Raw genomic sequence first — 27,985 nt, 5'->3', positions numbered from 1 at the left:
ATTGCTACATGTCCACCCCCCCCTACTGTGTCTTTTAAATCTTGTTTTCTTCCATTCTTCTCTCCTGTCTTCCTCCCTTTCCTCTCTTGCCTTCTTCCTCTATCTTATTTACTTAGTAACAACACAGGTCAAACCTCTGCGCAGGTTTAGATTTCTTTACCTCTTAATGTACTACTAGCCATTTGTACAGTGTGATTGACATGTTCATACATTATGTAAGTTGGCTTTATGTTACATATACCACCTTCTTGTAAGATTTGATTTCTTGACCTAATAAAAATGTATTATTGAAAAACAGCATGATTATCCTACAATGTTTGGGGCTCATTTCCATAAAAAGCTGACCCAAAGGTCAGTGCTCCAAGGCGGACACTGAAGTGTGAATGAATAAATAGCTATGTACAAGAAGGTTGCTAGAGTACAGGTGACAAACTATCAAATTTTACCAGCAAATAAAAAATAAAAAAAAAGTATTAAGGTCTTATTTGTTAACCAAGTCAGAATAAAGCTTTTCAGCAAGCCATTTACCAAAGAAACGTAACCAGTTAAACAAGGGTTTATTTAAACAAAGATTCTGTTTACACATTTGCTTAACCATGACAAAGAACATCTAAACCATATTTGTTCCACCCTAGCTTTCTAAGGCCAATGGCTATGGCTGAAACACCTTAGCATTCCATGCAAGTATGCTATGAATTCGGTTACTTTTCTTTACATTTCCATTTCTCTGAAAACATTATTACCAATCTTGTTGAACCCATCAAAACATATATGCATAACATTTAAATGGAAAACTGCATTGCACAGGACCTTATTCCACCAATAATCATAAAAACAACAAAATAAATGGTCATTTAAATGAAGGATACTTGTACTAATTATACATAGCCAGGGCAGAATTAATTAAATTTTCGAAATTCAAAATGAGAAGGCTATTAGTTTTGTTAAGGTCGAGCACCCACTGGCATCTGAACAAGTGATACATGACATGTGACATGCGGTGACTAATGAGCGATTATATTTGATGGTCAATGAAGAACATTCCACTGACTTTCATGCTTACAATATAGAAAAGAAATAAAATAAGTGAAGCAAGCAACTGCACGACAACACTTTTAAATGCAGGTACAAACTCCAGTGGGAATTGTGATGTGGGTCTGAGGTAATTCCCCATTTACATGGGTTAATAATGCTAGCACAATGCATATAATTTTGACAGCATGGCTATGCAGCCTAAATGAGAACAATTATGGCCCTGTGATGACAGCAGCAATAACAGATGATGAAGTGATCAATCCTGTTGTAGCTATATATTTCACAATAAGAAAACACTTCAGGCTTCCTGCAGCCATTGAACTGCAATTTGCATCTCTAATTTAACCTAAAACGAATGAAGTTTATATTAGAACCCTGAAACTGCACTGCACATTACTCCCTGTCTATGATCCTGCAGTGTAGCTCAGACCACCCCCCAGGCTTGGTGTAATTAAGGCCTTCTTTTATGGAGTGTGGGGGGGGGGGGGGGGGGGGGGGGGACCAGCTAATCAATGAATTAACAGATGTAATTCAGATTGTATACCAATGTATACCTAGCTGTGACAAACACAGAATTTCACCGAACCATAATTGTGTGTGTGTGTACCCAGCTTGATTTTTGTTAACACGAAACAGATTGGACAATCAACCAAAAATGTACTCCCATACGCTGGAAAGCAGACAGTCATTTAGACAAATTGGTTAAAGCGGTTTGATTTCACAAATGTATCCAAACAATTGTTTATCTGTTTTGCAACATTTGGGAGCAAATTCTTGTCTGTCATATACTCCCACACATGCCAGATTTTTGTTCCCACTAGACAGATTGGACAGAAGTCTTTAGGTGTGTGTGTACACTGCATAACTCCTATTGCTGAAACATCTTATGCAAGTATGCTATGATTTGTGTCACTTCCTTTAAATTTCCATTTAATTGAAAATAGGATCTCACCTCAAACATTATCAAATCCATATAAAAAAAATTCAACACTTATGCATAACATTTATATGGAAACTAGGCATAACAGAGGGACAAAAAAAAAAAATCTATAGTCCAAAATTAATAATAATAATAGTCATGCGATAAGTATAGTGGAACAGGCATAAACATTACTCTACCGAAATGATAAGAGTGCTAACCCTTGTCAAGGGCTGCTATGAAGTAGGGTGGGGATTAGAATTATACATTAAAGTAGACCTGCAAATTGTGCATTTCTGGTTTAACTAGAACAAAGTAGTTATTTAATTTGACTCTGGAACACCAAACACTACATCAAATTGATCTGAAGTTCCAAGTTAATTCTGTAGCCATACTCTTGCTGTGTAAAAGGTACATATAGAACATGGTTCCACATAAATCTACCATGTGTGTGTGTGTTTTTATCTTAATTCTTAAAATGAAAATCAGACAACTTTTCCAGTTGCAGCACACATCCTGGACACAGATAGTAGCATTCCAGGTCAATTAGGCAACTGTAGAAGTGCCAGTGTGTACAGAAGCGTTTGTGTGGCCCTATGCTCTGAAGTAGTGATCAAGACAAAAAAAAAAAATGAAATAAAATGCACAATAGACCCATGCCTAACTGTAGTATATATGTACCCCTAAATATGAATAAAATAAACAAGACACACAGGTAGGCTCACATGCGTGTGACTGGGAGCTGTGAAAAATGAAAATAAGGCATCTGCCACAAAATATGTAAATAAAAATGCAATTAAAAAAAGGATAGGAAAAAAAAGAAAAACCCACGAGATTTTCACAAAATAAGTCTCCAGACTCCGTGGAGGGGAAAATATCCAATCTTGATCTTTGATCCTGTGGTATAAACCAGTTTATTTGCATCCCAGCATAAATCCAAGATTATCGTAATCCCTGAAAATGGAGAAGGAGGGTACAAATTCGGAGGCTTTGGCCCCTAGTTTTTAACTTTGTCCAGTAATGTGGTAATTAAACATTTGCTTGGTATTTTGAAGTCCTTTCTGTCCCACACCAAGATAGGAGTGGAGGTGAAAGCCTGTGTTGTTCCTGAAAAAGGAGATTGCCAACATCAGAATACACACAAATGCAAAATATACTCTAGTACTTTAACAAGCCATGTTTTGCAGCCTTGCGAGTCAATCAGAACAAGGCCCAATGTGTATTCATTGATTATGGTTGCAGTGATCTGTTATATGCCAGTGGACATTGGAAAACATTTGCTACATCCCCGATCCTCCCCCTCCCTGAAACTTCTGTATTAGAAACATAGAATTTGATGGCAGATAAGAAGCATTTGGCCTGTCTAGACTGCCCCATTTTTATCCTTATTTCTTTGAAGGATATTCATATGCCTATCCCAAGCATTTTTAAGTGTTTCTACTGTCTTAGTCTCTACCACCTCTGATGGGAGGCTAATCCACTACCCTTACTGTGAAGTAGTTTTTTCTAACCTTTCCCCTGAACCTCCCGCCAGTTTCAGTGCATGTCCTTGTGTTCTATTACTTCTTTTCCCTTTGAAGAAAATTTCCCTCCTGTACTAGGTTAAAACCCTTGATACCCTTAAGGAGCCCACACACGCACCGATCCAGGCGTGAGTTGTGGGCTTAACTAGCACACATAGCATCGCATCGTATGCCTTGTGCATGCGATGTGCATGCGATGCTATGCTATAAAAGGCTAGTACAAAAAGTATGTGCAGCACATACTTTTTGTACTGTGCGATGAAGTGCCGCGGGAGCGCGCACCCCATCGCATAGCATCGCCGGCATCGGTGCGTGTGTGGGCTCCATTAGTAAATGAACTTTCATCTACATTATTTTTCTGAATGTCCTTGCAACTTCTGTGGTCCCTTCCCTTCTTCTATAGTGAATACGGAGCAAAAATAATTATTTAGATGATCTGCAATTGCCTTGTCTCCCTCCACCAAATTCTCAGTGTCTGTCCGCAGTCTTATTATTCCTCCATTTGATTTTCTCCTTTCACTCATAATTAAAAACAACAAAAAAAGTGTTGCTTCCTTGATCTACTGACTGAGCCATGTTCTACTCAGCTTGTGCCTTGGCACGCCTGATCACTTTCTCAGCCTCCTTGCGCCTGGGAAGGTACACTTCCTTGTCGTTATTATTTTGAGTCGGCATTTAGGACATACAAGCAATCTTTTTTGCTTTTACACTATTAAATTTAAGAGATTTGGCAGCAACCAGTCTGATAGTTCCTTGCATATATTGCAGAAACCATGTGCAATGTATACTGATTAGGAGGTGCCATTTTGCATACATGCATGGCTGCCACCTGTTTGGATGCTTCTCCAGTAATACCTGAAGAAGCTTTTGCGAAAGCGTATGCTTGACTGCACACCTAGTGTGTTAAACCCCACTTCCCTTCCCCCCATATGATTGTATTTTGATCTGTTTAGGCCAGTGGTGACACAGGGTATCCGTAGCACACGGTTCCCTGTAGTACAGTGACACGGACTCTAGCACAAGAGCCGTGTACACTCCTGTCTGATCTGACACACAAGAGCGAGGTAGTGCACGGCGGCACACCTCAGACACAGCTCTGCGGTCAGCACACAGGCTGTGGAACTAGCGGCTCCAGCCAGCCATCGAAAGCGCTGAAACGGGATCAGTCGCTTATCGCTATTGCATAGTGAGCCCCAGGAATATATACATTGTATCTGATAATTGTTATATCCTGGGTAAGCATACACACTGTAAAACTGTCAATACCAGACATAAACTTTTCCACTCTTAAAATTTCAACCACCGTGCTTTATAAAATTATTCAGGGACAGTGTAAAGTGGGGTCCCACTAGGGCCCTTATTCTGATCGGTGCGGCCGGATCCGAATATGCGGCCAGGACCGTGCGTGCGAAACCCCGCCTTCCATATGGATCGCCAACTCCGTCCGTACGCGGTAAGAAGCTGGCCGAACGGACCGCACGTGTATTTTTCATGGAATACGCCTCCTCCATCTCAGGGAACCTCCCCCATGATTCGATGGTCGCACGAGTGGTCCACCAGCTCCCGCAACCTCAGACCACACAGACATTTTTCCGTGCAAAAGCAGGGATCTGGGCGGGCAGCTGACATCCGGCGATGTCATATGTCTGCCCCCTACACGTGCGTCACGACTGCATTACCAAACGTACGCCCAGCGTTTGCATGCCCCTCTCCACCCCCTGTTTAGAGTGTACACATTTCATGCGGGATTTGGCCGTACGCCACGCTCGCACATGCGCAGAGACGCCTCTGCACATGCGCAGACACAAAACATCGGCAGCACGCGGATATTACCGCACCAACCAGAATAAGGGCCTAGGTGAGGATATATTATATCCTTTTTAAAAAAATCACTCAATGTTGTCCTATGTGTTTTTTTTTATATCTTCGCAACTATTTTAATGAAACCAATAAAAGTTTTATTATTAAATTCCCTTTTGGTGCACCAACCAAAAAGACACCCTTTCTCTGTCCTCCCCAATATGCTCCAGTAATACCCCTTTCAGACAGAACAGCAAATTACCGGGTGAAGCAGTTCTACCAGGTAAATTTGTGTAGTGTGAAAGGGTCTACCCGGTTCTTAGATCCCGGGTCACCTACCCTGCTTTTTACCAAAGGTCATCGACCCAGGATTTGTGACCTGGGTCGACGGGTCACAATTTTTCCATATTGTTTCTTTTGTTTAATGGAACAAAAGTGTTATGGGGACATAAAAAGATATGGTAATTTATTCACTTATTAGTAAGAAACGTGTTTCCTGGAATAAGGGGCAATTAGCCTAACTAGGTCTGAGAAAACAATTGCCAGACTGACTAGGGAAGATATAGGGGTATATTCAATTCGAGTCGGAAACTGCCATTTGTCGAAAAACGTCAGTTTACAACTTTTTTAGTTAAATCCATGACTCGAACTATTCAATTCTTTTGATATTTTTTTCCAACAGGTCGGAATGCTCCAACCGGTCGTGAACCACGTGGACTGGCAGAATAGCCGCCAATCCGCATGCTTGTCAGAAACTGTGATAAATTTGTCAGGTTTTTGGCTCTGACAACCTCAGACTTACAAAAAAAAAAAAAAAATAAGATTGAGCAGATTAGGCACGGAGGGTGGAGCCGGGTGAGCAGCAGGTCACTCAGCGCCGTCTTCCCACCCGGTCCCAGCCCGGGGTGCTGCAGCAGCCAAATCAGACAGTTAGATTTGGCAGCATCGAATAGCTATTTGTCGAATCCATTCTGACAAACGACTGTTGGAATGGATCCAATTGAATATACCCCAGTTTTGTTATTCTGTATTCTGGTAATTAGCAGCAGTTTTGTTATACATACAGGTAAACCCTGATGTATATATTACAGATGGGTCAAAACTAATAGAACCAACAGACTATTGTTTTATCAGGTGAACTATTTTTACAGATTACCACCATGTATAACCAAAAAAAAGGAATACATTTCAGGAACAGAAAGCTAGTAATATTTCTAATGGTTTATACACGATAGATTTTATTACTTCAGTATGAGGAACACCTGATGTTTAAGTGAACTATAAAAAAATAAGTTACCTGGATTTAAATCTAGACAAGTTTTTTCATATTTGTCATTGATTCACACACATACTAAACATATATTCATATATGAGGGTTTCTTTACCTTTCTTATAAAAAAAAATGTAAGTTAATACACATTATGAGTAGCTAATTAAACAGCATTTTTTTTGTATATTTTTTCTTTTACACCTGTCTTTCATTAATTTATAATTTAAATTTGGGACCTCGACAACTAAGCAACAATTTTTCCATATAGTTTATTTTATTTACAGATGTTACCCGCTTTCTTCATTATTTTGGTAAAGCTCTGACTAAATCTTCAACGTCATATCTTAAGGTCCCCATACTTAGTGCGATGCGCACTGTGTGTTTTAAACTAGATGGCATGGGATCTAGTCTAAAACGCATGCCATGTGCTAAAGCAGTTTGAACTAGGCAAGATGCAATCTAGTTCAAAAAGTACCGGCAGCACAATCTTTATGTGCTGTACTATGTGATGTGTGCGGCAGCGTGCATCACACCATGTATGGGCGGCATTAGGGCTTTCAAGTGGAAGTACAAGGAGCCCATTCAGGCAATGTCTCACAAAATTATGCAGAATTTAAAAATTCACCTTTGTATACCTTATATTATGCATACTTTTATAAACCACTGTTATACACCTCAAATTAGATGTAAAAGGGGAGAATCAGATTTACTGCTGCTCTATGGGAGGGTGTATACGGTCATTAGGTCTACATTATTAAGGTCAACACAAGAAAAAGATAGACATGGCTAAAGTCAACATGGTTTTTTCACACTTTTTATGAGCCGAAGGGCAGTATTTCATGACATACCATCCACTAGGGCAGTGCTTTTCAACCACTGTGCCGTGGCACATTAGTGTGTCTTGAACTGTTCTAAAGTGTGCCCCCAGATCTAGACATGCCCAAACCAGTTTACAGTCACCACCAGTTCAACTGCTATTTACTGGTCTCTTCTTTTCATGTAAAGGGCCAATGTATTTTAGTTTTGCTACCTGTGGGGACCAGTGTGATGTTTTTTTTGTTTTTTTGTTTTATATGGGGGCCAATAGGTTATTTTTTTTCCCCTGTGGGGATCCCATGGTGTGCCTTAGCAATGGTGTGCCATGGTGTGCTTTAGCAATTTAAAAAATCTTAGTGTGCCTCAAGGTAAAAAGGTGTAAAATCACTGCACTAGGGCGTGGAGGGAGAATATAATAGTGTGCTGTGCGGAGCAAGGCACAGAGCCTGAAGCACGGCGAGGCGCACTATTTTGGCGTCCATGTCGACATTCAGGACAAAAAAACCATGGAAAACTCCTATAGACCTTTTGACTGTCGGCCATCTCATTGTCAACCTAAAGTGGCAACCCGTCGACCTTTTTCATGTGTCGACCTAAGGCCTGTCATATTTGGTCCACTCAATGACCCATACTCCTATGGGGCCCCAAACACTTTTAAAAGAGATCCTCGTCACCTTAAAGTGTGGCAGTGTTGTGCTGATTCGCCAGGCGAATACTCCACATGGCACCTAATTAAATTCCCCCAGTAAGCTTTTGCAGTAGATTTCTGTGAAAAAAACAGGCATTGGGCCAACTACTGCTGCAGATTGCAATGTCCATTACAAAATCACTGTAACAACTACTAAAATATAAGTTTTATGGACTTTGGTTTACACCATCCTAGAATGACAAACCAGGTCATAAATACAGAGGCATATTCGCAAGACATAGATCTATAGATCTTTTTCCTACAGACTCCGGAATCAGAAATAGGCAGAGGACTCTCAATTGATGACGGAATAGTATAGTATAGACTACCAACTTAATAATTAAAATAAATCAAACATCATACAATTACAATAAAATAAGCAAGGAAATAATGGGCAACAAGCTAAAATAGCAACGCAGCTAGAGGTCGGATGCAAACACCGTATGCATCTCCTTCATGATTATTAATTAACCTTTTACACCACTGCAAAAACCCAGGTTTTTGCCTGGCAGACCTGGGTCAGCGGCGGTGTAAATAGGGTCAATCCTTGTCCATTTACACAGGACCTCTACCCAGGTCCTGATCTGGGTGGAACACAGCTTGGAGCTGGGTAGAGGTCTCTAAATGGTCCCAGCAAGGGTTGGGACATCAGTCTAGCTCAGTGGTTCCCAACCTTTTTTCTCTCCCGTACACCTTGATTAAGCTTTTCATTTATAAGTACCCCCTCCTCTCAATTTGAACTATCCACAGTACTTACAAGTGGAGTGGAAGTGAGCGGTATGTGTGTCCTTATGCGTGTCCTTGTATTAAGGAGTAGCTGAGGAGTAGTGTGTGGTCAGGAATTGAGTCCCTCTGTGTCTGGGCGCTGGCTGTGTACTGTCTCCGGGGTTCCTGCCAACGCCTGTAAGATTAATGCCACTGCTTCCTCCACCTGTGGCAGCACAGGTAGCTCCCAGTGGATTGATGATCGGGCAAAAACATAAGACGCTAATGACGATGCAGACAGAACCAGAAGTGATGTAACGTGATTAGTCTCCATGGCAATGGGAGACTTATCCTGGAGACTTCTTCCGCCATTACCAATATTAATTTCAAGTACCCCCAACTTGTCTGTAGAGTACCCCCAGGGGTACTAGTACCCCAGGTTGGGAACCACTGGTCTAGCTTCTTATCCCAGAAGCACTGCTGATCAAAGCAGCGAGAGGCAAGCGGGGAGCAGAGAAGACACACCGCTGTGGCGTTCTACAGGAGGTCTGTGGGCAACAGTTGGGGGTGAGCGTTGTGTGTGCCTCCCACCCCAGTGAGAATTTTGTTTGAAGGGGTGGGGGGGGGGGGGGGGGGGGGTTTGAGCACAGGGGGAGATGTCGCTGTCTGCTGCTGCAGGGGTGAGGGTGGTAGCACAGGGGGAGATGTGCTGTGCTCCCCCCCTTACACTCACCCAGGTTCAGTGTAAACGGCACAGACCCAGGTCCGACCTGGGTCGAAGTGCTGTGTTATACCCCTTTTACACCAAAACGCCGGGTCGCACCCGGCTTTTTTAGACCCAGGTTGAAGCCGGGTGCGACCCGGCGTTCAGTGCAATTTACACCGGCGGGCGGACAGCCCGGCCCACACCCCCCCCCCCCCCTCCCGGTGCTTGGAGATGACGCGCACCCCCCCCCCCCCCCGCCGTCGCACAGGAGGTGAATGGATGCCGCACACAGGCATCCGTTCACATCCCTCCCCCGCTGCTGTCTGCAGGGTATAGCAGACAGCAGCGCCGGCTGTCAGTGTCAGGCTGACAACCTGTCCAACCTGCGGACGCTGCGGTCCCCATTCATGTAAATGGGAGCCGGGTCATCCGACCCGGCGTTCCCATTTACACCGCCCTCTACCCAGGTCCTAGCCGTGTTCTACCCAGGTCAGGACCTGGGTAGAAGTCCTGTGTAAAGGGACACAGCGTTCGGGATTTACACCGCCGAAGATCCGGGTCTGACCCGGATTTTTTGGCGGTGTAAAAGGGGTATAAATGAGGTACATAGCTAGGTTAGACCCTGGAAACTCCTGTGTTTGAAGACCAGTTTTTTTTTAACCAGTATCCAACCAGGGATTTTGGAGTAAAAGGGGTATAAAGGAATTACACAATTAACATGACTGGACAATTTCCCACCACATCTTCTATAGAGATCAGGCAAGTGGTGTACACCGGTGCTAGAAACACAATGATAAGATCTAGCCTTGTTAATTTTACAAGTACACATTACAGCAAAGCTAGAATGAAGAGTGCAGCAGTGAATAAGTCACTCGTGTTTGCAAGTTTGCATAGACCAAACACCAGTGGGGGGGGGGGGACCACAAGCTGTATCATTTTGTAATTCCGAGCAGTTTCATTTTGTTACTTTTTTCGGTACTTATGTAGTATCTGGGCGCCCAATTTTGTATGCCTTACCGTAAGGCATACAATCAGATGTGATGCGATGCAAAATCGCATAGGATTCAATGTTAACAAGGTCCTGTTCATTTCCCCACTATCCAAGTGGGCATAGAGTTGATTTTATATAGCGTGGCGAGCGCAGCAAGCCCCGCGAGGGGACGTGGAATACAATTTAAGTAATCCGTGGCCGCTCGCCACGCTTCGGGCTTGGTGGCTCACTGATCTTAAAATCGGGCACCCAGTTATTACACAAGTACCCTTTTTTCAAATTGGTACATCATCTCAAGAAATGACCCAGCCAGAAGGGGGGGGGGGGGGGGGGTGTTTGAATATATTACATTAGCTTCTATATACTTTCAACCGCTGAATTTAACTAGGTGTAATACTGGCAGACTATCTAATTAAACAGGAAACAAGGGTATGAATAATAATTTTCATTGCTTTCAGCATGAGGTGATCCTGAGGTATATGGGCAAGCTGAAATCATTGTACCATATTTGTATATTACTTTTTGAGCAGTGACAATAGCGGTAAATAGAACAATGACTAGAAAATATGTTTTATTTTGAGTTCTCAGTTTACCGCCATTTTATTTTAATTGTCAGCTTACCTGATTGGGTGTGCCTCTCTAATTTTTAATCACCTAAAACAAAAAATAAATAAATAAATATTGATTAGCATATGTGCAATGTATAAGTCACCATTCTCTTTAGTTAAAAATAAGTAGTGACTGCAGCTCATTTTGCAGTCATTTGTCACAGCCATCTATTGACCACAGAAGTGGGCGTTCAGGTCAAACATACCAGGTCAATGGTTTATATCTAGGACAAAACGTACAAAATATAAACCACTTTTCCTTAAAGATTTGGCAAAAGTTCATAAAATAGGTACCTAATGTATATAAAACAGTTCAAACATTAGAATTTTTAATTGTTAGGAAATCAAAAAACACCAACATTTTTGTACTAGTAAAAACTCACATCAAATAAATTGGTTTACTACTGAAAGGTACTATATACCCTCCTAAAAAAAAAAAAAAAAAAAAAGCCAGCCAATCAAGTCCTGTCAGGTTACAGACCGTTTGAAAAAATGACAGGTAGGAGCCGATTGGCTGGCGGTTTATCACTCTCCACTTTAATCACTTTTTGAAGCTTAATACATCTGACAGAATGTGTTTAATGGGTGTTGCTGTTCAGAATGTTGACATAGTGCCCAATTCAGACCTATTAGCAAGGCTACAATTTTTTGCAGATTGACTGCACTGCGGGTGGGGCAAACGTAATATGTGCAGAGAGTAAAAGGGCATACAAACGGGACGATTTAAGCCCTATTTCTAAGCGATCCAAATAGATCACTTAGAAATGAAGCACATATCGCTTGGTGTGTACACCTTATAGCAATAGGCGGTCCCACACACCGCCATTGCCCACAGAAATAGACAGTGCATGTATGGTCTACCCTGCTTAGATTGCAGTGTTTTGCCAATAAGCATAGGCAAAACATTTGTCTGCACAGATCGCAGGTAAATCGCATGAGTGCAGCGATCTGTGCTGAACAAATTGTGCTTAGGCGACTCTCAGCAACGGGCACCAGTCATCCTCTTTGTACAGGGCTTTAGTTTTGGAAGAGGTATTTTATTTCCGTGCAGGGTAAATATTGGCTACTTTATTCTTATGCAGCATACACACAGGGTGACAGAGCCTCCTTGCTGAGCCAGTAGTGTAGCACAGATCGTTGAGCACACATGCAATGCACCAGCTATGTGTGCTGAGGGATCTGGCACAGTCGGTATTCTCTGAGAAAAACGCTGGCAAGGACTAGAGTTATACAGCATAGATCTAGCCCAGCGATGGAGACGTGCTTGTTGCGAGAATGAACACTGTCTGCATGTGGTTAGTTAGGATGTCAATTCAATATTCTACCTTAGCCCTAATGCTTAATGAATTAAAGAGGCACAATGTTTAGATGTTAAAAACATATGAACATGCCAATATTCTGAGCCTGTACACATTGCAATGTCAACCTAGTAACTACATAGAGCAGTGGTTTTATATGTCATATATAAAAAAGGTAAACATTACAGGTCATTATGGTGAATAAAAATGTTTAGGTAACAATTCACACACCTATTTTGAAAAATACACCCGGCACTCAAAGGGTTAAAGGACTTGCAGGGGTGTCCTGGATTGGTGATACACGACCAATTAAAAATATTTATGATCAACGTAATAGGCAAATTGTGGAGAAACAGAAGTTAATCATGTCCGTTACTTACCACATAACTAATCCTAAGGGTGAGATCAACACAATTTACTCAATAAAATTTTTTTTTACCGATTTTAAATCGGTCAAAAACCTTTGGCCTAGGGGTGCCGTGAAAAATAATTTCTTACTCTGGAGCGCCGCGATTCAAAAAAAATTAATAAAAAATTATAATAAAAAAAATTGTGAATCACTGTCAGTGTTTAATTAGCATTGATTGTTAGTAAAACTAATAAACACCATTTGGTATGAGCCCTAAGGTGGGTATCCAATTACCCCTGATGAAACATCAATTTTATCAGCTATTGTTCTCCATGTTTCATCAATTGTGTCCCCCCCCTTTTTTTTTTTGAAAATGGGCTGCTTTCAGGTATTCACTTAGCCATGTGAAAGAAAAATCACTGATAAGCCAGTGCCAAATTATCAGGGCAAATTGGATAGCCCCCAGCAAACCAAATCCCTGCGAACAGTGATAGTGGGTAATAGGATATCCCCGTAAATCATGCTGCTGGGATGGTGCAGTGGATTTTCAAAATTATTTTTATTTTTTTTAAGAATCCATATGAAATTCCTGTATTTAGAAAACACTGCTAGTATTTATTCTTATTACACTTTACTGAATAACTGCACCAATATAAAGGGGGGTATGCAATCTAGGATCACGGCTGTCAATCCCCGCAGACAGCCATGATCATGGCCCGTTTGCAGTCAGATCGACAGCATAACGACAGACATGATTCAATGTCCCACCAGCCGATGGACGCAAAGGGAGAGTGGCCGCGAAAACGGCCGTGGATTGTCGATCTGCGGCCCGGATAACGACAATCCACGTTAGCAGCAGAAAGGGCCTCACAGCTTCTGAAGTCGGGCCCGTTCTGCCGTGATCCCACGTCAATGCCGTCATTAATGACAGCATTGAATAGGGAGCCGCCGCTATTTCCCACGTCGGAAATAGCGGTGGCACATTGCGTACCCCTCATAGAATTCTAAATTCTAATAAATAATCTAAGTGGTTTTTTTTTCCAGGGGTAAGGTGGGTCTTGAACCTGCGGTTCCTAGCTTCCCAGGCACAGGTTAGTAGTCCTTCAACGGATCGTAGTAATCGAGTAGGACAGTAAGGAATCAGAAGCTGCTGCAGCTACCTTGGACCCTGGTCATGTAGGGCCTTGAAAGTGAGTAAGCCAATCTTGAAAACGATTCACCATTTTACAGGTAGCCAGTGAAGGGAGTAGAGAAAGGGAGTTATGTGGCAGGAGCGGGGCTGGTTAGTTAATAGTCTGGCGGCTGCATTTTGTACCAGCTGCAAGCGGTGCAATTATTTTGATGGGAGACCCAGGTAGAGAGCATTGCAGTAGTCTAGGCGTGATGATATAAATGCATGTATGACTTTAGGCAGGTCTTCTGAGGGAATTAAGTGCTTGATTCAGGCTATAATCCTTAGATGACAGAATGAGAATTTTATTGTGGCTGAATTCTTATTTTCCCAAGCAGTCCTTAAGTTTTTGGGATTTGTAAAAAAATAAATAAATAAAAAAAAAGTGAAATGGGAGCGGTGGTGATGTGCTAACTGGATTTTTTTTTCTGGGTGTGTCTGCCTGTTGGAGGTTTTTATTTGTGCATGCACATTGTGAACAGTCACTGGCTAGGTCCCTTTCACAGATATCATCTGAAAGATTGTACACATTGGGGGTAATTACATTTTTTTCAGTGCATTCAGTTTTGCTATTTGGCCTATCACTATGCTACTATTGTTCTCATTCCTACTTTCATGCACAAACAGACCAGGTTTAGCTGCCTTATCTGCAAATAGGCCATTCCACACCTTTCTGCTCAGACACTAGTGGAATGGAGCAACAAGTGAAGTGCTCCATTGAGCGCAGGGCACCTTAAAAAAAAAAAAAAAGGAAAGGGGGGGAGAAAAGTAGAGTAATATCCCTTTCAGACAGAAAAAAAGACCCGGGAATTTCCCTGCTCTTGCCGTGTCGACCCGGGTTTTTCTGCTGTCTGAAAGGGTCAACACGGGTCTAAAGTTCCGGGACTTCGACCCAGGTATTTACCTGGGTTTTTCCCGGGTCTGTATTCCAAAAACCCGGGTCGCCGGCTGTCTGAAAGGAAACGACCCGGGTTTTTGGGATTATTACACATTGTTAGGCACTGATTGGCTCTCCTGGTGGGTTGCTGGCTGATTGGTTGTGAGGATAGGCTTCTCTGATTGGCTGGGAGGGCATGGCAATGGAGCTGGCCTCTGAGGTCATTAGGGAGCTGAAAAAAGGATAGCATGGCCCACTGGTAGAAGCAAGAGGTGAGAGCTGCTGGCAGTGAGAGGGGAGGAGGATATCGGCAAACAGATGACTGGGACAGTCAAAGATGCCACAGTGTACTCAAACATTGCAAATATACTGACAGCCATGTGAGGTAACATGTACCTTCCAGTATATAAAAACAATAAAACTTGTTTACAACATATCCTTGTGTCATGCCATGGTTAATGCAATGCAGTGAGCAGTCACCACCCACTTTTGATGACCTCATCTCTGTGTGCCTTTAAAACTGTCATTTTCTTATGACACACAGAGTTTTTCAGGAAAAGTCCGGCTTCTGTGTGAAAGGGGTCGACACGGGAAATACCCGGGTTTTTGCTCCTGTGTGAAAGGGGGTCAGCCCCTTGCTGCCTAGTTGTACCCGGGTTTTTGTATCCGGGAAATACCTGGGTTTTTGGGATTTTTCTGTCTGAAAGGGGTATAAATTTTTTACTACTTCTATAAAAAGGAACATCCTTCATTTGTCATGAGCTACAGCTTCATGGTTCTTTTGCAGTCTTAGACTAGGTTTCAAAGGGCAAGAAATATAGTGTGAATGAATAAATATTCACTGATTGTAGTGTTGTAATATATGCCAATTAAATAATATAAATCGGAAATAAAATACTTTAATTCGCATTTAATATGTATAATTTCAAAAGTCACACTAGTTTCTTTACACAAATTAATCCCTGCAATCACAGGATTGAGATTTTTTTCCAATCCAGACACCCGGGGCTATAAAATAGGGTCAGGTCCTTCTATAGCACAAGTCAATAATGTGAGAGGATATTCTCAGACTCATGATCGCAACCAGCAGATCTGCAGATATTCTTCCCTTTCAGAAGCCGGCCAGTGCAATATGAATATTAAGTCCAATTGGACAGATACAAATGGGTCTATTTTGAGCTATTGAATCAATCCATGCAAACGGACAATGTCTTCAGGTAATGGAAGTGATGTTTTGTGGTATAATTAGATCACAATGAACATTAGAATTATTTTGCGAGGGTACCAATTTCAAATCTTAGAAGATAGTAAATAAAAATGTCAAGTTAAGTGGGTGAGGGACTTGGGCAGGATTCTTGATGAAAATTAGTGGAATTCCATTTTTCGTTCTGGTTTTAAACTTTCCAAATGCATGAATGTTCTTTCAAATGTTAGAGCGCATACTTCACTCCAGAGAGGCAACATCTAATTTAGCCTACTAAATCCAAATTTTGCTGGAGGAAGTGGGCTTGTGCACATCTCAAATCTCTTTGGGGTGAGGTGTTCCAGATGAGAAGTGCAATTATAGGCGTGACCATCCCTGTAGACCCTGCTATAGCATTATCTCACCTATACCTGGACCAACTGTATCGGAGATAAATATATTATGAGACACATCCTGTCTGCAACAAAGGCTGCGATTGCTCAGCTTGGAAATCGGAGGCAATCCCTTCGTTGGTAGTTATTCAGAATAAGATCCATAAACGCGACATGTTTGAAACGGCTGGGGCCAAATATTCCTACTCTCCATCTTCTATTCTTATGAAATGGTTTGGCTGGAATCTATATAGAGAACGTCTGGGACATTCGACTATATAGAGCTCTCCTACTGACTTATCTGTATTACATTCTTGCCACTAATATTGATGTTGATCTGTGTTGATCTTGTTATTTTGGTTGACTTAGTAAAGGGCCGACTGGGCCTTAATTGTGTAATTTTATTGTACCTGGCTCCCCTATTGTTTTTCCCCTTTTCTGCACCACATTTTATTTTCAATAAAAAAAGCAATGTTTAAAAATAAATTTAAGATAACATTACTTGGGTGTACAGTGGTTTTTGCTTAGTGTAGGCCTGGCCAACCTGAGGCTCTCCAGTGGTTGGATAATAACAATTGCGGCTTGCCACAGTTTTGCTATTAGGGAATGCTAAAAATATAGCAAGGCATGCTGGGCCATGTAGTTTCACAACAGCTGGAGAGCCACAGGTTGGCCCAGCCCGGTTTAGTGTCTATGGGCAGTATTCAATGAGAAAAATTCGCCCTGTTTTATGGCGAATTTGTGCTTTTTTCGCCTTGGACGGAGCATTTTGCTCTCCAAAAGCGAGCAACCCTATTCAATGTGAAATAGTCGCCGACTTTCTAAGTGATTTTCGCCGTCTCTCTCCGTGTAGCAATTCTCCATCTTTTCATGGAGAGCTGGAATGTGAACTTTTAAACTAAAAGTTTTTTTTTTTTAATTTTGGTGTCAAAAAAAAAAAAAAAAAAAAAATCAGGATTTTTTTTCTGTGAAGGGGCATGTTATTTTTATTCATGTACTTATAGCACATGAATATAGATTTAATTAAAAAAAAAAAAAAATTTAATTTTTTTTACACAGAGCAGCCAGCAGGAGCTCTCGAGCCGCTCATTAGATATTCATATATTCACTGCATCCGATCATTACATATGCACGATCTGGTGCAGTGAATACTGGGTCCCCCGCTGGCTATAGGGGGGGGCAGCTTGTGCTGCCTGGGTCCCGGGGAGCCCACCTCCCCTCCACATATGTTCTGGGGCAGCCAGGGAGACTTTAATCTCCCTGGCTGCCACCATCCCACGGCTCCCTGCCGCGGACGCTCGTCACAGCTGCGAGTGGCGGCGAGTCTTAACCACATTGAATAGAGGGAGCAGGAGTGGCAGCGAGCCCTCTGGAACAGGGCGAGTGCATGGCGAAAGAAAAAATCTCTCGCCATGCACGGAGAATTTTTTTCATTGAATACTGCCCTATAACTTATGCTTGGTGTTGGAAGGTTTTACTCTCGAGTTGAATTTAATGAAGAAATTTAGGTCTGCAGAATATTGTGAAAATGAAGATCACCACAAATTAGCTTTCTTGACAAAGACATTATTTCCATCTACAATTGTTTAAACACTGCCTACTCTTAGAAACCTACTCAAACCAAAATTAACACATGATAAATAGAAATAGTTTACCTTTTTGACACTGTCCTCTTCCTCTTGCCTCTTCTCATAATGTGAAAAGTCATCAAATATGGAAGTGGTATGTTTATAGCTAGCGATGATTCGGAGAACTTGGCGAGCTTTTTCCAGTGGAACCTCCTGAGTGTCACGGGAGTTGGTAACTGGCTTGTTTTCATTGTTCTCTAGTCGAATGTGACGTAATTGCCCATTGGGCACATCCTTCACAAACAGCCAGCGTACATCAAAGCGGCCTTTCCACTTGTCCTGGGACCACACACCTGCACAGGTATTATAGTCCACAGCTGATCGCATTTCTGCCACCCCACAAAAGTGACCACTACCATTAACACTGAAAAGCAAATAGACAGGACCTTTTCCATTTAGAGAACGATAAGCTGCATCCAGACGTTTGTTGCCATGCTCTGTAGAACACCAAATATTGTACTTTATAGAACGGTGAATGTCATCTTCTGAGTAACTCTTAACAATAAACACTCGTCCAAATTTTGGGTTACAGTCAAAATCTTTTGGATTGTAGTTATTGAGTGAACGCAGTTTCTCCAGAACAGGATGGGGGTCTGCGGAGATGTGAGCAGCCTGTGCTTGCTCAGACACTCTGTTGCGAGGTGCTGACCAACGAGTAGGAGGATGTGACAAGACACCAGTGGGTGGAGGCTGTTGAAGGACTGGAGGCGATGGTGGTTGGCAGATGGTGGAGGAGGGTGCTTTGTTTTCCCAAGTTCCAATTTCCATGTTGTGCTTGACAGGTGTAGGAAAGGTCTTACCAATGTTCTGCTTGGCTGGTTTGCTGGCAATGTCAGCCCATGAAGCCTGCTTTGGTGGGGCTATGGTTGCAGGGGGAAGACTGCTCACCCCTGTTTTTAATCCATTCCCTTCTCCCAATTTTAAAGTTCCCATGCTTTGCTCTAGACTGCCTACTGCTTTTCCACCACCAAAGCTTGTCTGGCCCTCCAATACAGCTCCTCCCAAAGTGCTGGGAGCATAAGTGTAGCTACCACCATAGCCAGAGCTAGGTGCAGATGCACCAGGAGAGCTTCCTCCACTTCCCCAGGCTGAGAAGTCCATCCCACTTGGGAAAAAGTTGAAGCCAGGTTGCCCCAAGAAAGGAGCACTGCTTAGAGGTCCAAACATTGCATCTGGCAAGAAGTGTGGTTCACCATTGCTCAACTGACCATATGAGGCTAGGAAAGGCATGGTTGGTGGAGGATCACCTCCAGTAGACCAGGCAGCATCACTTAGTGAATAGGAAAAGCCAATGGATGGGCTGTAGTAACTGGGAAGGTATGAATCTGACAATGCAGTGTATCCATTGTTCTAGAATAAAACAGAAGAAATTGATAGGACCATGTAGAAAAAAACATGAGACTTCTATGTGCACAAAGTATAAAAACAAACAAAAAATTTAAGGAAAGCACATTAAGTGCTATAGACCTGGTTCCTACACATCCCCAGCTTCAGGAAGCACCTGGCAAAAGGGTACACTGCCTCAGATGATCCTGCCTGGACACTACTAGATTATATACATAACTTTCCTATTTTGTTGTACATTTTTCTTTTACGATTTTCCACTTTTTCCTTTCTGTATACCTCTTATTGTAAGTAAATTACACAGCAGTGGATTGAAGCCTACCTCAAGAACATCATATTACAAGTAGGAAAATAAATTGATAGAAAAAAAAAAAAAAAAAAACTTGGTACTTGTGGAGTATCACGGCTCCCATCGCATGCCATATATAGTGGCATGCGATGCGATTTTTACCGTTTTTTTGTCAAAATCGTATGCAATCGCATACGATTTTGCACTGAAAAGCATCCAAATGCATTGGAATTAGTATTAAAGATGTTCAATGGCCCCCAACTGGCATTTTTGAGGCTGTACCACCTCCACTATCAACGCGAACCCGAAGCGTGGCGAGCGCAGTGAGCCCGCGAGGGGCGGCGGTACGCGTCCTACAACCTTTTTATACCCCCACTATCCACGTCGGCGTGGAGTTGAGAATAGAAAGTGTGGCGAGCGCAGCGTGCCCGAAGCGTGGCGAGCGCAGCGAGGGGACGCGGACACCTGTGAAGGTATCCACTACGCTCGCCACGCTTTGGGCTCGGTGGCTCGCCACACTTTCTAGTCTCAACTCCACGCCGACGTGGATAGTGGGGGTATGAAAAGGTTGTAGGACGCGTACCGCTACGCTCGCCACGCTTCGGGTTTGCGTTGATAGTGGGGGTGGTACAGCCTCAAAAATGCCAGTTGGGGGCCATTGAATATGTTTAATACTAATTCCAATGCATTTGGATGCTTTTCAGTGCAAAATCGTATGCGATGCGATTTTTTTGCATACGATGGCCATCGTGGGAGCCGTGATACTCCACAAGTACCAAAAACTTTTCCAGATATGGATGTATCAACTTTTCTGTGAGAAGACAGCAATTGCAGAATATAGACCCCCTTCTACAAATTTCTTCATGTGGAGTGGTTATCTGCATATATGATCAACCGGTGAAAAAAATGTAATCAAAAATAAATTAGCAACCAAGCAACCTGATTAGAGAGATTTCCTACCTGTCGTTCTTGTGTATGTAGATAGGGCTCAAATTCATCGTCATTCATGCCATCTTTCTGATGAACAGACCCATTTTGCACTAAAAAAACAAAGTTAAATTAAACGAAGGTGACAAAGCTACACAACTACTTACAGGTGTCACAGTGGAGCCCCCGACAAACATAGGGTGACTTGAGTCCTGTGCTTAACTACAGATTGCCCAGCACACATGTGAAGCACCTGCGATGTGCCCTGAGCAGTGTTTTGCCTATGATAATCTAAGTAGGATCAACAGTGCATGCACGGTCAATCTTTGCAGGAGATGGCGATACCACACATCACCATAGGGTGTACACACACTGAGTGATGCATGCTTCATTTCTGAGAGATCTCATCAGATCACTTAGAAATAGGGCTTAAAACGCCCCATGTTTATGCCACTTAAGCAGCCCATACACGCTGCTATGAGGGCGTGCTGTACTAGCACGGATCACATTGCATGTGCATCCGTTGTGCATGCAATGCGATGCAATTTGATGAAACCTAAGTACAAAAAGTATGTGTTTGCACATACTTTTTGTACTTAGGTTTCATCAAATTGCATCACATTGCATGCACAACGGATGCACATGCAATGTGATCCGTGCTAGTACAGCACGCCCACAGAGCAGCGTGTATGGGCTGCTTTAAACCTTTTTTAATAGGAAGTCTTCTATGTATACAGAAACACAACTAACGTAAATATTTTAAACTTTGAATATATATTTACAAATAATACAGAAAACACAAGCCAACTTGTATATCAGAGGCAATAGACATTTAACTAAAGGGACATACACATGGGGAGAGTTTAGTCCCATTTTTTTTTTCTTATCTTTATTGAAGGTTTTATAAAACGACAATACTTATACATAGACAAACAATTGACAATTACACTACGTTACATACATATATACAGCTACCCAGTTATATTTAGTAATTTTGCTACTTATCAAATTCTCAATCTGCAGTTGTCCATCAGGACTTCGACTTCTTTTTAAATCCTTTTATGTTAGTTAGTATATAGAGGGCTGGCGGGGAAGAGGGGGAGGAATGGATTGTCAATCGGATTTAAGATAGACAAAAAGATGGCGAAAGGTGGAAGAGGGGAAGTAAAAAAAAAAAAAAAAAAAAAAAAAAAGAAGAATAGAAAGAGAAAAGAAATGAAAAAGGAGGGAGGCAGAAAACGGAAAGGGGGATAAGGATTTATTTTTTAATTAATTTATTTTTTTACCTCTCTTCTCTTTTCTTTCCTTCGTTAAATTCTATGTTATATTCGTGTGTGTAATGGCCACAAACTTGTTCACGGCCCTCAGATACCCATAACTTGTAACCTAGAGGTGCTGATTATATTTCAGGAACATAACTCTTCTTTATGATTAGCTTCAGGTGAGTAGTGTTATCGAAGTGCGGTGCGACTGGTAAATAAACCATATACTAATACATACAAAAAGGTGTAGGGTACTATTGTGCCAACTTCATATTCTATCGACGGCTATTTACGTGAATAAAGTCGTGGTCCATCTACGAGTTTACAAGTGCTATAGTGCATTATTATACATTGTGTTAATATTTCTCTGCATCTTACAGTATCTATAACCATACAGAGTTCCACCTATTCTGAATAGTGAGAATTTAGAACGTGCTAAGTTTCAAACTTATACCATAGTCAATTTACAGCTCATTCTGCCACAATAAACATTGAAATACAGTTCGTCTAGAGTCTTCTCTGTATAGTTATTTGACCAATTAATAAATATATAAAAGATAATAACATATAATACTATTAGTGATTATACTACTTAGTGACTATAATACTTTGAATAATACCACCTCCCCCAGAGATCATAAAATTTATCAATTGACTTTCTTAGGAGATACATATATTTCTCATGCTCCATATTACAATTGACCAAGCTGATCCATTCCTGTACCCGTGGGACAATTTTTTGCCATCCATGAGTGAGCAATGACCATTTTTGTTAAGGCACAAAGGTTAATCACTAACTTTCTGTCTCCATGAGACATGATACCAGAGGGCCATACCCCGAGAATCAGCCCCAGGGGTGATAGACTTTGACATGGGACCCCAAATGCCGCCAATATTTTTCCAACCCCTTTCCAGAACAATTGCAATCTTTTGCACTCCCAAAGGCCAGAAGTTGCATCCTGATTCCTCACATTTCGGACAACAATTACGGCTATTTTGAGAAAACTTACTGATCCTTTCTGGGAATAGATATGTTCGATACACGATATTTAATTGTACCTGCTGGATTCTTAGCGAGTTTGCCGCTAAGCTAGGGGCCTCCAGCACTGATCTCCAATTTCCTGCGTTCACTTCTGGGATGTTAATATTCCATTTTTGGACCAAGCCACCCATTTCCTCACCTTGAGTGTTTACCGACAAATATTTGTAGCATTTTGATAAGCGTTTGTTATTTCCCAGTGTTTTGATAAAGAATGTAATTGGAGATTCTACAAGATTAATCTGTTTTATCCGATTTCGTTGTGTTAATACACTCCTCAGTTGCAGATATCTGTAGAACATGGTTTTGGGGTGGGCAAATTCAGTTTGTAATTGAGAAAATGATTTCAAACCATTATTAACAAACACCTGACCTATAGAATTTATTCCAGAATGTCCCCATATCCTCCCACCTTGATGTAACTTCAATTTATCGATTGGGATCAGCGAGAATAAATGTGTGTCAGGATCTATTTCTACGAGGTCCATTTTTTTGCTTACCCATTGCCATATTTTCCTGGCTTGTTTAAGTATCGGGGGGAAGTTATGGTGGCTCTCCTTCGTCAGAATTGCCTGTAGTGGGGAGTGCCCGGGGATGATTTTACAGATAAATCTGGCTATTTCCCCAATATATTAATCTCCATTGATCCAGACTGCTAAATGGACCATTTGGGCGGCATAGTAATACAATTTAAAATTGGGCATAGCAGCACCCCCATCACCTCGTTCTCTCGTTAAGGGCATTTTAATTCTCGGTGTTTTATTCCGCCACACAAAAGATGATATTACGCGATTGATTTTCTTAAACACCTCTTCCTTGATGAGGATGGGTGAGTGCAAGAATATATAAAGGAGCTTTGGCAAGATCGTCATTTTTACCAAAGTTAACCCGACCGATTACTTTAGTGGGAGTCTCAACCAACTTTTGCATCTAATTCTGATCTCATCTATAATGGGGTCAAGATTTTCTTTGACATACTCTCCTGGGTTGTTCGATTCTATAATCCCCAAGTACTTAAATCTCTCAGCCCTAGGAAGAGAGAAGGCCCTATCGGATATACTATCCTCTTCGGCTTTAGTTATGAGCTGTGATTTCCCATAGTTTATCGTTAGACCAGAATACTGTCCGAATACCCGCATGTTATCAATTACTAATGGCAATTGGTTCACATAATCCGCCATTCCTACCAACAGGTCATCTGCATATAAGGAGATAATGTTGCTATTTGGGTTCTCCCTCTCATCCCCGCAGCCCAGAATTGCTCTTAATTTGCATGCAATTGGCTCAATGGCGACCGCGAACAGTAGGGGTGAGAGGGGGCACCCTTGACGGGTACCCCTAAGCAGCGGAAGTGAGTCAGTTATATAACCATTGACTAAAATCCTCGCACTCGGAGATTGATACAACAGAAAGATCCAGTTTATAAACCTGGGGCCCAATCCCATTGCAGACAGTACGTGTCTTAAATAAAGCCATTTAGTCCCATTTCTAAGCGATCTGACTAATACCCCTTTTCCACTTGCAAAAATATCCCGGGATTTTGCACATGAACGCGCATCAACCCGGGATTTACTGCAGTGTGAAAGGGTCTTGGTCAAATATCCCGGGATCTCTACCCAGGTCCTGACCTGGGTTGGACCCAGAATCAACACGGGATACAGTCAGTGTGAATGGTCCTGTTGGACTTTTACGCTACCCCAGAATCGAGTGCTCCTCCGTGCACCAGTCTGGGGGAATCACCGGTGCGCTCATCATTCAGCGTGACGCCCGCCCGGGTGATGGTACACCCTATGCCGCTGTGCGCCCGCACATGGATGGGGGAAAGTGCAGAAGTTCCCTATATAGCGGCTGCAGGCGTCACGGAGCGCACACCCTCAGGGGAGAGGCCGCTCATGGCGAGCTGCAGCCGCCGCTATACGTCCTCTGCTGCTGATAGCGGCTCGTGTGGCTGTGGGCAGCCGCAGGCTTTGTACTCGCACCGGGTCTGTGCTGTGCTCATGTTCATACACGGGGGCGTTTTCTGCAGTGTGAAAGGGTACATTCCCGGGTAGTGTCCCGGGAAGCATCCGGGAACACATTCCCGGGTATGACCCAGGACTGCAAGTGGAAAAGGGGTATTAGAAACGCAGCAGGGATTGCTCCATGTGCATGCTCTACAGCAATGATGTTGTGCGGTCCTGCAGATCCCGACTGCACGCACTGCTAAGATCACAGGATTCTGCCTATAAGCATAGGCAAAATCCCAATAAGCACAGATAGCGGTTAAGCACAATGCATTGCACCTCTAGCTTCCATCTCCCATGTGTAGGGGGCTTTACAGGACTCCTGATCCTGGTGACACTAGATGCCACACTTTAAATAAAAAAAAAAAAATAGGATTAGTATGCATGGTTAGCCAAACTTCATATGGAACAAACAAACAGCAGCCAGTCTTCTTGATCTATTTCTAGCTCAAGAAGACACTGCCATTTCATCTGGTTTCACCAGCTTCTTTCCACAATCCTAAAGAGAAAAAGGGCCACTTCCAAATCATTTTAAGTCAAAGTTAATTATTATTTATAAATGAACAACATTGAGACTTTTGCTTACTTCACACCAAATTCTTAAAGCAAATGTTAACTTTCATGAGAACAATTACATTACAGTCTTCAAGTCTTCAAGGAGAACAAAGCAAGTCATCTGACTAGATTGCTTAGAAATTAAAGCGCAAATCGCTGTGTGTGTATGCCCCAAAGAGATAGTGATGCGCGGCCACACTTGTCGCCATCACCGGGCTATATATAGCATGCTTGAAATACCTAATCATTGCCCATGTTGTTTCATTGAGAACATGGCCAGTGACAAATCGCTCAGTACACATCGCGGGTGCGCACTGAGCAATCTGCGCTTAACTAGATCGCTCAGCACAAACCTTCCGTCGCCCAGTGTGTACAAGGCATTAGAGCACAGTGATCTAAAACTTGCACCTGGACACTTCTGGATCTATAGCCTCTAAAAAAATATTGAAGTGATAAGTTTAGTCATCAGGCAAAGTGACATATTTAGCAATATACCCATCAAGTATGCCTGCTCCATGCCTCATTTCGTTGAAGAAACAATCTGTTATATATAGGTCTAGTGGTTGTGTGTCACTGAAACACTGCCATTTATTGGCAGCAAGTGAAATTACATATTTCTCTCTCTCACAGAGGCAATCATGTACAATTACAGATGGAGCCGGCCTGGTCATTGCAGGGGATGGCGGAAGAATCGCCAGCCGCCATCTGATCTGCGAAAGTACCTCCGGGTACTCCGGTTTCCTCCCACTATCCAAAAATATATACTGTAGGCTAATGGTCTCCGAACAAAATGAACCCTACATGTCTATGTGTGCGTGTAGATGTGGTAGGGTATATAGATTGTAAGCTCCACTGGGGCAGGGACTGATGTAAAGCGCTGTGAAATATGTGTGCGCTATATAAGAAACTGTTAATAAATAAATAAATAAAATATAGTAAGCTAACACTCCGGTACCCCATCCACAAAGAATCTTAATGCTGGCCATAAACTTGGCCAACTTTCTTACAATTAATTGGTTGGACTGAAAATCTGGTACTGTGAGGGAGCGAATGTCAATCAGCAATTTGCTCACAAACCCAGGAAAATGAACAAAACATTGAGTCATATGGTTTAAATCAAACAAAATCAACTACAGAACCTTGTCTTAAGGACAGTTTGTCAGTTTCCATATTTTGGGAGCAAATTATATTTGCTCCCTCTAGTACCAGATTGTTGTGCCGTCCAAACCATTCTATTACCCCATAGCCCTACTCCTCTCCATTAGACAGGTCTTGTTTTTGTCCATTGAGGGGATAGAGGTATCAAGCAGTAAAAATAAGGAAGTAGACCAGTAAAGAAATTGCATACTAATCAGCTAACATTTTTCTAAAAAATGCTAGGCAGAAGTCAACTATTGGCCACAGGCAACTTCTCCACTAATTTAATGCTTAAGTTTAAACATCAACTGACTTAAACCACAAATAAATCAAATCTAATCACTCCTTCCCAGGAAGAACCTCTCCCCTCTCACCTTTATTTCCTTGTCCTTTGGGTCTCTGCAAAACACAAGGAGAACATATCAGTCATTAAATGAAATTTAAAAAAAAAGGCTCCTCCTGGTACACTGGGACTAGAGGTAACCTGGGGAAGGAAAGAGGAGGCCACTGGGCAGGACAGGGGGTGTAGGGGTCCAGATATAGCAGGTATGATGAGAGCGATTAGGCAAAGGAGTGCACCTTCTCCTCCCTCCATAGCACAGGCAGGAGGTTGGGGTGAAGGGGGCACTTAGTTTAGGGATAAATAACTGGCACGGACACAGAGGAAAGTAGGCCATTCTATACCACGCTCAATACATGAGCAGACAGCATGGCGCAGGCAGGGAATGACAGTGGCGAGATGGAGAATATTAGAAAACTAAGAAGGGAGGTCTGAAGCCAATGGCAGACAAACGGGGAAAGTAAGCAAGATCGACGCAGGAAGAACGGGTGCTGGTGAGGAGAAACGGGGGCGTTACCGGCTCCAGCAGGCTACTGGCAGACATGTCGTCGGCGAAGAAGTGATCCGGGACCGGGAGATGAAGCAGGAGCGCGCCCTGAAAGCAGGAAAGGGGCGGGGACTGGGGCGCGTACTCGGACGCGCCGGCATTGCTTGTTGGCGAAGCCGCGGAAGCCATGTTGACTAAGGGTAGGAGCGGTCTAACTGACATATGCGCAACATCTCCTGGTGACGATGCAGCTGTGGTCGTCTGCTACGGGGGAGAGAAGGGGGCGCCTCTGTGCTTGTGTAGGTATGAGAGGAGAATGTAGCGCACATGCCGCTCTCGTGCTGTGTATAGGTTCCCTACAAAGAGGCGGGGCTACCTCATCTAGGCACAAGACGTCACCGATGCGACTCTATAGTATCCGGATGGCGTATTTCCTGTTCTGGTGCAGCGCCCCGGAATGTCAGTGCTCGCAACTATAGTTCCGTCTACTTTGCCGAACTGAAGTTGGTTCGGCTGAAGCACGCTATCGTACGACGTGGAGGTGGATGCAGCTACAGCGACGGTCGCCTCGATGAGAATTGTTTACCGCAGGGTCCGCCACTACCTGCGGGAGCTGGAGTACAGAGCCGGCGGCCTGCAGCAG

The 27,985-nt window shown here is 42.7% G+C and overlaps 1 protein-coding gene across 1 annotated transcript; it reads right to left on the bottom strand.

Annotated features, from left to right (window-relative positions):
* Positions 1 to 540: 540 nt before the first annotated feature.
* YTHDF2 (YTH N6-methyladenosine RNA binding protein F2) lies at positions 541 to 27,700 on the bottom strand. The gene is made up of 6 exons (XM_083173344.1): positions 27,373 to 27,700; positions 26,890 to 26,914; positions 20,553 to 20,632; positions 17,987 to 19,309; positions 11,075 to 11,107; positions 541 to 3,061 (listed from the first exon to the last, which is right to left on the bottom strand). Exons 1-5 carry the CDS (start codon positions 27,562 to 27,564, stop codon positions 11,093 to 11,095), a joined length of 1,635 nt encoding a protein of 544 aa, XP_083029470.1. The 5' UTR covers positions 27,565 to 27,700; the 3' UTR covers positions 541 to 3,061; positions 11,075 to 11,092.
* Between the last annotated feature and the right edge of the window lie 285 nt (positions 27,701 to 27,985).

Source organism: Crinia signifera, chromosome 2, assembly GCF_055691185.1.
Source record: "Crinia signifera chromosome 2, ASM5569118v1, whole genome shotgun sequence".
NCBI lineage: Eukaryota > Metazoa > Chordata > Amphibia > Anura > Myobatrachidae > Crinia > Crinia signifera.
The sequence above is the reverse complement of the archived record's forward strand: the minus strand, read 5'-3'. Positions and strand labels throughout refer to the sequence as shown.